The sequence below is a fragment of the Synchytrium microbalum genome, assembly GCF_006535985.1.
Source record: "Synchytrium microbalum strain JEL517 chromosome Unknown SmJEL517_scf0014, whole genome shotgun sequence".
NCBI classification, from domain to species: domain Eukaryota; kingdom Fungi; phylum Chytridiomycota; class Chytridiomycetes; order Synchytriales; family Synchytriaceae; genus Synchytrium; species Synchytrium microbalum.
Window position 1 is genome coordinate 388,730 of NW_022158363.1, and position 13,551 is coordinate 402,280.

A 13,551-nucleotide genomic window follows, 5' to 3' on the forward strand; every position below is an offset into this window, starting at 1 on the left:
TAGGTGATATTTGCAGGGAGCATTGCTGCTTTGGTATTTAAACTCAACTTTTCTTTGTGAACAGAAACTATCAGGAGTTCTGTTTCAATGACGAGAAGAAGATCATTTCAGTCACAAGTGTGATCCTACCACAGCACGTCAATGACTTCAAGGCTATCTGGGGCTAAACAAACGTGAATAATGGGATGTCTCAATAAACGATTGACTTTGGGGCATTTTCTCGTTTATGTTTTATTCCCGTTTACGGTTATCTTATTATTTTACGATCTAAAAGGACTGCTACTAAGCTTAACGTTTAAGTTGAACGTTCAAGGTTTAGCGCCCGTTGGGAATCTTGGATACAAGCCGTGACAACTTCACCCAGATCCTCCCCATGCCCTCTACGCGACTGGTTGTAAACTATTTGGCTCATGGTAGTCGTGATTCTCTAACCAGTGTGACGCTCCTGGACTTCTTGGCTCTTCCGTCTGAGGAACAGATTCTACAATTCAATCGCTTGAAGGACGTACACGTTCAATGCGGCCAGCTTCAGTGTAGTTTGATAAATGCTCTCCCACCAACTGGAATACAACGATTGACATACATCCATCAAGACCTGAACGATCACTCCACGATCAACGGTCAGGCTCTTCGAACCCTCATAAATAACAACAAGGATAGTCTCGTAGCTCTCGACCTTTGCGACACTGGGCGCCTATACGGGAAGGGCTGTACTGTTGCTGCTCCAATACTCGAAAATGCTATCGGCTTGAAGGATGTATGCATCACGTGTAAACAAGCCCGAGATGGCAATCTAGAAGGCTTCATCAAGGGCCGAGGACATCAGCTAAAGAAACTTGCCGTTCACGATGTAGTAGTAGATCAAACCATAGTAGATCATTGTCACAATCTGTGTTGGATCAGTCTTCAAGGAGCAGCAATCAAACAGTCTTACATCGTTACGAGTATGCGCAAATTAAAAAATATTAGGTATCCATCGAAGACCAGACCCAGACCTCCCTATGGTCCTCCCTCTTCTACCTTCGAAGGCTATGTGTTGAATGCTCTAGGACTGTCAATACGCATGCCTCCCAAATTTGGGTTGAGGGAATGCAAACGGAAGCAGTAGAAACTAGAGGCAGTTTCATAAAGTATACTTCTTTTGAATTCTGTAGAGAGATTGTCCATGGACTCACATATCGCCCCGAGCTATAATTGATCGTCAGGTACTATCTTACTGCATTACGTTGACGGAACTGGATATTCGGCAGAGAATGCTGCACGTGGTAACCTACTGGGATTATTACAATACAGTGTCGACCAACTGGTCAAGTTACGTATACCAGGAAACTTAATCGAAACCAATATCTTGCCAGCAATCAAAAACCACACTGTAAACACATAAAAGCCCTCGATATACCAAACAGTATTAATATCACCGACGAAGTCTTGAGCAACATGATTTGTAACAATGACACATCTGCAGCACTTGTCACTGGCTGGATTGAAGGGAAGGTGGCAAGAAACTTTACCACACTGTGAATATAATGGTGAATTGGTGTTTGATGCTATTGAAACCTGGAATCGTGACATGGTAGTGCCATGTTTAGGAATTAGGGATAAAGCATTACGCGTCACGAAGACCTTACCGGCCCCTTTTTCTGGAGGAGCTTTACTCGAAAGTGATGGTGCAGTCGGGCGTGATTATACAGAGGAATAGCTGGGTCGACTGAACGTGCTTACTGAACGAGTTATAAAGGAAGGTCTTTAGCTTATGCTGGATGACTTAAGCTGAGCGAACAGCATCAGAAGTCGTACAACAGGCATGTATAAGCAGGGAGGTCTCTGTCATATCAAGCGCTTGTTTCTCGATATGAGTTATCTAGTCGGGGTTGGCCTCATGGATCTTGGATACCCCTCGCTAAATCACTTGACGATTGATGTAAACATATACGTCCCCGCGAATGATTGGAATCTCCCATTAAGTATATTTACATTCGACATAAGGTTTGAAGTCCCCGTTAGTCTGGAAATGCGTAACTTGTGGGAAGTTCCGCTCATCAAAGCAGCATTAACAAGTGTTTCAAAGACTTGATGTAAGAGTCTAAATAAATAAACAATTCATTGTTGTTATCAGGCTTATATTATTAAAACGCGTTCATCCCGTATCAAAATGACGCAGTCGTTGTGAACCTGGAACACCTAGAGTGTTCTGAATGAAGCTTCAGACCATGAGCGCATTCCAAAACTGTTTGAATCCACAGCCTTGAGACTTTGATACCGAAGAGATGCTAAAACTATATATGTTTGCAATGATCTACTCATACTTGCAATGACGTTTTTCTATGCTAGACTCCTATCCTTATGTAATCATACGTAATGCATCCAACCAACAATAGCTTCAACTCTTCTTGACTCGTTTGGTCACGGAACTTCAGCATTAGACCTTCTATACGGAGGACTGTAGCTTTGGGCTTGCTACGTCTTAAGGCAACAGCCTCTACAAACAAATCACCGTCTAAACCCCAAGTGGTCCCATACTCTAATCTCTCCAATCTTTCCATATTCGCAACGACATCATATAAGAATTGGTTGTCTACTGGAGCATGGTTGTCAAGCAAGAGTTCGGTCAGGTTCCTACAATGCTGGGGTATGAGACTTGGGTTATAAGGTAGCAATTTCATATAGTATGGAGTATAAGAGATGCTTATAAACTTTAGAGTGTGGCCATGGTTCCGTAACAAGGAGTCGAGGTCACCCCGTTGAGCATTATCCGAGTTGATTCTCAGCGTTTCCAAGCAAATGCAGTTACCGAGCACGGGCCTAGATATCTGTGCAACACTATCAAGCCAGAAGGTGAGCTTTACGAGGGTTGATGCGTTTACAATTATAGCTGTGCTGAGGTCTAGTGGTTGCCCAGAGTCTGCATTAGCACTCAATCGTTTGACTCCTGGACGAAGCGCCTCAAGTTGCTCTTGACTCATGAAGCCCTGCAATCTAAAGTCAACAATACCCTGGAATGACCTAATATCCTCGGGTGTATCGGTCAAGCGACAGCCTTCTACCTCTAATCTAGTCAAGGTGCTTTGACTTCGAGCCAGCTTCGCAAGAGTAAATGGGATAAGACGGATGTCACTCTCTATGTTATCCAACGCGAAGCATGATAGTGTTATTTGTGCGAGCATAGGTGACATTCGATCCAATAAGGCCTCCCAAACCCAGACGCCGAGGGTATTTAGATTTGGCAGCTGATCAGGCATCGTTTCCCAATCAAGGTTTTCCCAGTATGCACGAGCCTCCAGACTTGAAAATGCAGGGAATGACAATTGGAGTGTGGATATAGTTGATGGCAAAGTCCAGTGCTGCAATGGGATAAACGCATCTACATCTATCCTCAAAGTCATCAATGACGGGTAATCCAGATGTAGAAAGCCAACCAGTTCTAGCTGACTTAGACGCAGGGCCATGGCCGGGATATGCTCGGTGGTTCTTTGTTGATACAAGGTATTTCGACGATTTCTGGCAGCAATGCAGTGCTGTTTCAATCCTTCCCGGAATAATTTATCGCGCAAGCCCAATTCCGTAGAATATAGCTGGCTACAGGCCATCCTATTAAATCCTTTACAGACAAGTGCCATGTTCGTCAGACATTGATTTGTTGCGATGGGCTCTCCCATACGTTTGACGTGTTCGAATATGACGAGGAGAAGTTCGTCAGGTAGGATGATGGCATCCTCCTTGTAGCTGAAAGCAGATGCTTCCATGGTTTAAAAATTTATTGATTGATGATATCCTAGAGAAAGCTTGAGAACTTGAGAAGTCCGAAGCGTTGCGAAATTGATGTGCGTGATTTCGAGCATTTGAACATACCGGCCAACAGTTAAAGGTCCCAATATGAGCAATTCGACTTTCAGATTCTAAATATTATAAAGGTGACTGATATTTCATTGTTCAGAAACTGGACAAACAGTAGTCTCATTTATAGTGACACGGTTGTAGTTTTAAAGAAATAAAAAATCTCAAACACAACCAGTGACGCTGAACCGCCGTCGTCACGTCGCCACCGTTATCGGGTCATGACACGTCGTGTTTGTGGTATTTACAATCATGTTGTAATGAAGGCGTACGTGAACCTTCACGTTGGTAACGAACGAAATCCCGGCTACTCTGTTAGTGTAAACACGGGGGTCGCAACCAATTGCTCTGGTGGTGGTCATATCTTGGGAACGTCACTTTAATATTCGTCATGACGATTAGAGCTAAACATAATCGTATAGACGTGATATCATTATATGAAGTATGACTCCAATATCAACAATTTGCTTTGAACACGATCAAACCCCGTCCACCACCCTGAATTTTATAAACTCCCAAGGTTTAGCTTTCCCAGCTGTCCCAAGTAGTTCATTGAGCTCACGTGTAGCCTGTGGAAACAAGGCTATACGGCTAATAGTGAGGATTGGACGCAGGTACTTTTGAGATAAGAACTTGCATTAACAAACTAATAAGATGTGAGAGCCCCTCGTGTCCTTACACGCAACTGACCAAGAGTGCGCGGTAATCAGATAATGTATATCTCCTAGTATACTGAACATCCCCAAGATACTATGTTGCCACTGGTCGTTGATCCAACAGACCATGCAAAAGGCAAGGATGGGTTCTCATTGTTGTGCCTATATCTTCAGGCGATTTAGCAGACAGTTGTTTCAAGGCATGGTAGCTCTTTCGAAAGCGCTTGAGACCTGGACAAGGTGGTATGGCCGTGAACCTGGAATTCAAGTCCGTAATCTAGCGCCTTTGTTTCAGCACGTCGAAAATTAGCAGCAATTCCTTCAATGCGTGATCCATGAGACACTATAGCGTGCTGCCTTTCTCCTTTCCTTCTTTCCCAAACTCAGGAAAAAATATCCTTTGCAAGGAGTGCAGGCTTCCGTTGGGTCGATTTCCACTCCCGTCTGGCCAATTCCTGTGCTGTGCTGCCTTGGACAATTACGATTGGATCCAGTAATTGTCTTTGCAAGGAGTGCAGGCTTCCGTTGGGTCGATTTCCACTCCCGTCTGGCCAATTCCTGTGCTGTGCTGCCTTGGACAATTACGATTGGATCCAGTAATTGTCTCTGCATCGGGTAGAAGAGTTGTTCATGTTCATGTTCATAAAGGCTGTTGAGTTACGACGCAGTATCCCACATGCCTCAATCCCTCATATTAGTGACATCTCAGTCAGATTCGACGGATCCGTGAGCCAGGAAGAGCCCAAATCGAAGTTGGAGGGAGTCATTGGGTATCACCCCTTAAACATAGTCTTTTAGTTGCAATTGCACATCAATATATAGTATAGATAGCACATACAGCTGGTAGCTGGTATATCAGATCTGAAAGTTAGAAGCCTCAAACCAGTGCTTTGGATGATCAAGATGGAGCCGATTTGACGTTGGTGCATAGTCTGATCCAGTTCCGACGAGGGTAGTTCTGACGCATGGAAGAGTACTTGAGAGTCCAGGCTGTATGCATTTACCCCTTGCGCTAAGTGACAAAACCACCACATTGTTTGCATCTCACTCTGAAGTTGCGTTCGTTTTTGCAGCAGGACATTGTGCCCGATTGGCCCAAAGTTCAAAGATGCCCATATGTTCAAACGTATCATGACGCGTAAAGATGAATAATTGATAATTGACGATTTGTTTTGTTTTCCGTAATTTGACTCTTGCCACTGTACTTGGCAGCTTACTTCGTGAAGTTCCTTGTCCACCTAATAAAAGACAGGAAGCTAGAACATCTCTGAAAGTATAGCAAGTCATAAAAGAGTTGAAGCTGTTGATATTGGTGTATACTGATAGACAGGTAAGATGGTAATGCTCCTAGTTCATTTTCATATCGCAAACTTGGTCGTTTTATTATTTATTTGGACCACACGCTAATGACAGTTATTGCGTCAATAGGATTGAAAACATGGAATTTTATGACGTAAACTACAAGGAGATTGCTATCAGGCTACCTGACGAGATACTCCTCATTATATTCGACAACATCAACTTGAACCCCAAAACACAACTAGCCCACGGGGAGGGGGAGCGCTTCATAATGCAAATGCTGGCGAACGTGGCTCTAGTTTGTAAAGGGTTTAATCGACTGGCATGCAGTAGACTGTATAGACACCTGTCATTGTCATTCAACACGGACGACCCCATGACGAACTCATTCAGGAGGGGCTTGAACGCCGCCAGAAGGCGTCAAGCAGGTATATATAGGCAAAAAGGTCTTTGTCATGTCAAACGCTTGTATCTCGAACTGAGCCACCTGGTCTGGGTTGGCCTCATGGATCTTGAATACTCGTCGCTGAATAGCTTGACGATCAATGTAAATGGATACATCCCCGTAAATGATTGGAATCTCCCACCAACTATATCCAAACTCGGGATATCTTTTGACGTCTTTGGGAGGGATCTTTGCTTCAAGTGGGAGAGGGCAAACTGGACAGTTCTTCCTGAACAGGTACCACAGCTGAGGTCGCTAACAATCGATGTTAACTGGGAGGGACTGTATACGAGCATGTCAACAATGTTATCCCGCATGAGATTGTCAGAGTTTGATATAAACAACAGGGATGAGGACAAGCAATTCCGGTTTTCCCTTGCCAGTCTATCAGGGAGTCGTCAATCGTTGACGGAAGTACGCATTAATGGATCTATCATTTTGAACGATACTGTAGAAAGTATTAGGTCGTTTGAATGCATCAAAGTATTCTACAATCAAGCCTTTATGAGTCAGCACCAACTCGACGCTCTACGACCTGGAATCACACTATTTTACGACGGTTGCTACTCTCCGATAAATTTCACCGAATTTATAACCACAAACTCATCAACTCTAGTAGAACTATACACAAAGCATCCCGTAACGATCAACGCGCCCGTCCTAGGTAGTTGTAGCCGTCTGAAGAAATTACACATATCTTCCGATAATGCTCAACGTGGTGATCTCGACGCCTTATTGAGGACTCACGGTCGTAAGCTTCAGTTTCTAGATATAACATACCACAAGGACGACATGAAGGTACCTCCATATAATCCCACTCAAATCCCAGAATATGCTCTGAATCTGACAAACCTCCAATTTTGGACCACCCGTACTGAAGTGCCACAATGGAACAAACTCGTCCATGATACTATCGCTCGTTTGACAAAGCTGGAGCGATTTTCGTGCTCTGAGGCAGTATTAGATGGGGACATGTTCCTAAAGGCTGTTGAGTTACGACGTAGTATCCCGCATGCCTCAATCCCTTATATTAGTGTCATCTCAGTCAGGTTCAACGAATCCGTCAGCCAAGAAGAGCTCAAATCCAAGTTGGACGGTGTCATTCGGTATTGGAGGTTAGACATAATTTAGCTGTCATCGTCACATGAAGCTCATCATTGACAGGATCATAAAACGAAATAGACTATTCGCAGAATATATAAATCTAGCGGACCCGGACTCGTCGTTTTTCAGGCTTGTTTGTGCTGTCCAGTGCGATTGTGCTTACTGCTGCGTTACTCACCACCTCCATACCGTTTCCAGCTAGTACGAGGTCCTCAATTGCGTGTTGGAACACGTGAAATATCGATTGGTCCTCTAATAAGAGGCTCTTTTGGCTTTTGGACGTCCTCTGAAGCTTACCACTGCTGAAATTTCTTGTAATTGTCGAGCACTTGAAGCTAGAACAGAGACTGTTGGCAGATGAGAAAAAGTAGTTGAATCTGATAATATTTCGTGCATGTTTGGCTTTGGATTCTTAACTTCCAATCCTTATAGTGAAGGGTTATTCAATTGGATGTTAGGAATTGACGCCACAGTTTGGCCAGTTTTATAGACGAAGAGGCGAGTGGGAGATATTACGAACATGGATATAACCGACTTCTTTTCGAGTTGATTCATGAGTGCGTAACTGTTGGAATCCCGCTCACCTAGTCGAAACACGTAGAATGATGCTACAGGGCAATACATCAACATTGGCCGCAAAATTGTGTTCTGGCAATCGCAAGTGGTAAAAATAACTGCCTACTTCAGGCTTTGTGACATCTGGATGAATATTCCTCTGCTAATCTACTAGGCGGTAGTGTAACAGCTGAATTTGACGAGTTCATTGTTGGAGAGTTGACGAGAACCGAAATCCTGATACCGCTTCGCAACATTTCCATACGAGCTACCTTGGATGCACACTACACCTCAACGGATATACGATGCGCTCATGTCAAGGAGTCTATGTCTCATACTGTGTTATGATAGTCGACGTTAAAGGTCTCGTCGTCTTGAAGCCACCGCATTTCCGGACAATACCGCAGTAGGACGAGCATCGCCATGGACCCGAGGCACTTGAAATCAGCTTCCAAGCTACAATCTCAAGTATAGTGAATCCAAAGCCAAACGCTTTCTTGGTCAGTGAATTGCGACATCCCTGGTTTCCATGGTTACCTCGTAATTTTCAGAGCTTCTCAATGTTCCAAGTTGATTGAGGACTGTTGAGGATGCAAGATTCCGAAAATACTCCTATCATGAGTCAAGATCTATCCTTACCACCACCGCCACCACCGATTTCCCCTGCACAATCTGAAGTGACGGTTTTGAATGTTGCAACAACAAAACCTGACGATCAAGACGATGAGAGCAAGTTTGAACCGCCGAGGTTGAGCTTGTTTAGATTGTTTTTGTTGTTCCTGGTAAGTACGTGTCATATTTTACCGTGAATCTTTTGAGAAAGTCTTGGTTGCTGTGATATGAGGTTTTGATTTCGAAAACGAATCTGGCCATTGAATAGCAATCATCAGACCCTAACCGTTTTGGATCATCTTTATAGGGCTTTGGATTTGAAGCCTTCGGTGGCCCTGTAGCTCAAATAGCACTCATCAAGCAGAAATTGGTTGTGGAACAAAAATGGATTTCAATACCAAAGTATGTCACAGCACTGCTTTAACCGTGTCAAATGACAATGACTACGTACTGACCATGTCAATCTCTGCTGACTCTTGAAGGTTTAACAAGGTCTATGCCGTGTATCAAGTCCTCGTGAGTAAAAGAAAAAACAGGCACACAATCCACTAGTTCTTTTCAAGTAACGGCTGTTGTGATAACCTCAACCTCATACTTAGCCTGGGCCAGAAGCAGCCGAGCTATGCTGCTATTTTGGTCATCTCTCTCGAGGCAAAATAGGAGCACTGATAGGAGGATTGGGATTTATACTCCCAGGATTCTCATTGATGCTGTTATTAAGTTGGGTCTATTCCATCATTGGACTGGATAATCCGTATTTCCATGCTTCGTTTAGAGCACTACAGCCTGCTGTTGCTGCCATGGTGTTTAGGCAAGTCTCGACTGTGGGTTCAAGAAGCTGGGAGCCTATGAAGTGTTATGCTAATGAATCCCTGCAAACTGCAACTATAGGGCAGTGCATAAACTGGCCGAACATGCAGTGATTGATCACAAGACGAAAAAAATCCAAAACCATTTGCTATTCTTGGCTTTATTGGGTGCTTTGAATTCGGCATTACGGATCAATTTTCTGATTACGCTGGCCGTGTTTGGTATATTGAATGGGTTGTATGACAGGAAAATGTATTGGGCTGCTGGACTCGTCTTTCTAGCTGGATATGGAGCTTATGCTGCTTGTGCGTAGACTGGTGTTGAACACGCTTAACCAGGTATTCAAAACCAAGAAACTAATTTACTTGTCCCTGTAGACTTTGCCGTAAAAGGATTCCCAAGTGCTGCTGCTCTGGCAACAGGAATAGCAAGCACACCAACACTCGCCCGCATATTCGCAGTCTCTCTCATGGTCGGCTCACTATCATTCGGCGGAGCCTTCACAACAATCCCGTTTATGCAACAAGAAGCAGTGGTAGTGGGTGGTTGGATCTCCCAACAACGCTTCCTCGATGGCATTGCCCTTGCGAACGTCCTCCCAGCACCAACAGTCATATTCACCACATTCGTCGGATACACTGGTGGCGAATACTATTATAACGACATAGGGTATGCATTTGCAGGTGCTATATTAGCCACTGTCGGAATCTTCTTGCCATGTTTTGCATTTGTGATTATTGGACACTCGTTCTTTGAACGGGTTGTTAATATGCCTGCTGTATCGGCTGTGCTGGATGGTGTGTCGGCCTCTGTGGTGGGCATTGTTGCTGTGACGGCATTGCAGATTCTTAGATCGGCTATCTCGGTTAATTTGGTTGCTATTACGGCTGTTGATGCTAGATTCACTGCTGTAAATGAATCGCTGCTGGCGGTTGTTGTGTTTGTCGCAGTTTTGGCTGCTTTGTATACTATACAGGCGAGCAAATGTGTTTGGGTTATATCTTGCGTGCAAAGACATGAGCTAACATTTGTTGTATTTTAGCACAAACAACTTAATCTTTTAATTGTGCTTATAGCAGCACTTGCGGGACAATTCTTGTTTGGGCCTACGGGTGCAATCTGAATATTAATAGAGGACATTTATGAATACAATATACAATAGTATTGCAATGGACTTAAAGGTAGTCAACGCGAGGTAGTATGAGTGAAGGGTAGTCAACGCAGCAGTTCAACACCGTGTCAGGTTCAAGAAGGACTACTAGAAACATTGCATGAATGATAATAGTTACTTGCTCTAGCTAGCATTGAGGTCTACTTTGCAGATCGCTTTGGTATCGGGATGTTTGACAACTTGACAAAACTCTTTTAAAGCTGACAAGGGTGTGGTGTTTATTATCGATGCGATGATGCCAATACAGAGTCGCAACTGTCGTTACCATAGCAGCTTTCGTCGTTTAAACGTGCATGCTCAAGATGTGTTTCGGCGTTCCCGAATTTGAACCAACCGCGTTTTGCTAGTCTGAGATCACGCCCTAATATTGAACAGCTGATCAAACACCATTTGCTTACTGGATCTGGTGCCAGTAAAATATCTATCAACGCATCGTCCAAGACCCCCAGGAATAGCCCAGGAAAACGATTCAACGCCTCCGTCTTCAAAGCTGCCGAAAATGTCTTCGAATCCTTGACCGAAGTCCACTCTGATACTCGTGCTCAACGACTTACGTCTCGACTTGCTGCATGCAAATCGTCAGACGCCAGTTTTATGAACAAATGTCGTGAATGAGACGTGACTGAAGCTTTCGAGATTTGGGCAGGACATGTTACACCATGGCACCACAGAGAAACAGTATCCTGACTTGGGTGTGAGCTCTTGCGTCCCTTTTGCAGTTTTGGCTCACCGACGAAACCAACACACAGTCCGTGTGCATTTCATTTGTGATCATCGAAATACCATTAACTAGGATATAAGTGTGTATTTTGAAATCGTGAATTAAACATGAAACAAATCCCAATACAAACAAACATTTTTACAGATCTATGATGTAAAGTGCCTCAAGCACTACTTCCATACCAGCTCCAACGCATCTCATCACCTTCTCTACAACTATGTAAACAATGGGTGTCAATTCACTGGGCAAAAGAAAACTTCAACAATTGGCTCTACAGCCCACACAAGCTTCAACAATACCCACCTCAATTCTTCAAACGTCCGTCATTCCCTTTGGCCTCACACTAAACTCCCTCAACACTGTATACGGCCCAACATACTCTTCACCCCTTGCAGCGAGACATTGATGTGACTCATCATTCTCATTCCCAACATTCTCATTCCCTCCCATAACCTCAACCATAGCATCTTTCGACAACTCAATTTTGAAGTCCTGAATTATGAGAGTATTCGGCCTCGGCACCATCTTTCTTCGTTCTTGTATAGCCCTTAACAGCACATCACCATTATGGAATTTGCGATGTCCATAGACGGGTTCGACAAGTCCAACGAGTCGTAGATTTGGTATGCTGGTTATGATTTCTGCTATTGTTTCACTGGTAAGAGTCGCGTCGTCGTATAGTCGAAGGACTGACAAGTTGAGGCAGGATTGTATTATGGACGACAGCAGTCCGTTTTCTTTTACGTCGCCCTCTATATACAGAGTGTGGAATTGATGTCCATTGGTTTTCAGCAGGCTGACGAGATCTCCACGGATGGCGTTCTCAGCTGATATATCGAGATGCGTCAATTTTATACATTCAGCGAGTATGGGGCGTTCGATTATTGGTGAGGCTCCTAATAGCACAAGCTTTTCTAGACTGATCGAGTTGGCGATTATAAAGTCGGTAATATTTAAAGAAGAGCCTGATGATTCGTATGTGAATGAGGTGATTCCGTTCCGTATCGAGCGTATCTGGTTGAATCTTAGATGGCCCTGGATTTGGGAGTTATCAGCTCGTCGATCACATCGGATATCAATATCTTTGAGCTCCTCAAACTCGTCCAATATGTCGGGTGTGAGCGTATGCATGCCATATCCACCAATCTTTAACTTTTTGAGACTCTTTCTACTCTTTATGTTGAGACTATATGGGATACTAGAGCTGAGCGTGACCATTGAACTACGGTTTTCAATCGAGAATTCAGCCAGCTTTAGATTTGCGATGAAGGGAGCCATCTTGACGAGAGTGTTTGGCGTAGCGTCATATATGTTGAGTATGGTGAGTTTCGGACACTGCTTACAAACTGTATCCCATGTATTAGTCGACTTGTCATAGCCCTCAAAGTCCAGATCGAGCCTTGTCAGGGTATTTGGCAAATCCCATTCCGATACAACCAGCCCTTTAGTTCTGCCATCAAACCTGACGTGCAGACGAGTTAATGTGGGCAAGTCCCTGATGCTACCAAACCAATCCAGATTTGCTATATTGATCATCAACGTCTTTACATATTCCAGAGCCTGTTGGTTGTATTGCTTTGAGGTTCTGTCCCTAATATATACCAGACTCTCCTTGAAGGCCTTGCTAACAGGAGCATCACGCCAGGTAGTGCTCAAGTCTAGATCCATGCTATATATGATGGCGCATGCGATACGGTTGAATCCCCTGCAGACTAGAGCCAGATTGAGCAGAGAACGCGTACGTTCGAGCTTGTCGTGTTGGTTTGCAATGTTGTCGAAGACGAGACGGAGTACATCATGAGGGAGGCGAATGGAGACCTTGGCCTTCCATAAAATATCGACAGAATGCTTGTTTTTATGTTTTGGTGTAGGCGGTATGGCCATGTTTTGGACGGACGTGTTCAAGCGAAGAGACCTGTTAATGCAATGGGATGTTTGGACATTAAACGTTGACAGTTGAAGGCAAAAGAGAATTAAAACGGTAGTTCTGATACCTTCTGCGTGGTTCAGTCATGATCTGAGTGTCGTTCTTGTGTTGGAAGCCTATAATGTTGACAACATTGATATTTCACGTTTTGCTTTTTTGGATGGAGGAAACTGTGAGAGTCAAAACGAGAAAATCACGTCCAGTTTCATGGGTAGATAAGGTCGATAGAGTGTTTACGCGTCCTAAATGTCATTGATCTTCTCTTTGTCCTCATACTACTAGACATAGTCCTGCCCTCGACATTTTTTTGACCAAACATCAAGTGATGCCGATGAGGGCCTGAGGCTGTCTGGGCAAGGAGACACGTATAGAATATCAAATAGTTATAATACTTATAGCAGTTAGTCGTCTCTAATA

General features: G+C 43.9%; 1 protein-coding gene across 1 annotated transcript; it reads left to right on the forward strand.

The window, feature by feature from the left end:
- Positions 1–8,510: 8,510 nt before the first annotated feature.
- Positions 8,511–11,101, forward strand: SmJEL517_g03016 (uncharacterized protein; the record flags this gene model as incomplete). The annotated part of the gene is made up of 7 exons (XM_031168944.1): positions 8,511–8,675; positions 8,813–8,907; positions 8,988–9,021; positions 9,105–9,310; positions 9,397–9,620; positions 9,693–10,278; positions 10,834–11,101. The coding sequence occupies 7 exons, from the start codon at positions 8,511–8,513 to the stop codon at positions 11,099–11,101; spliced, it is 1,578 nt and encodes a 525-aa protein (XP_031025081.1).
- Between the last annotated feature and the right edge of the window lie 2,450 nt (positions 11,102–13,551).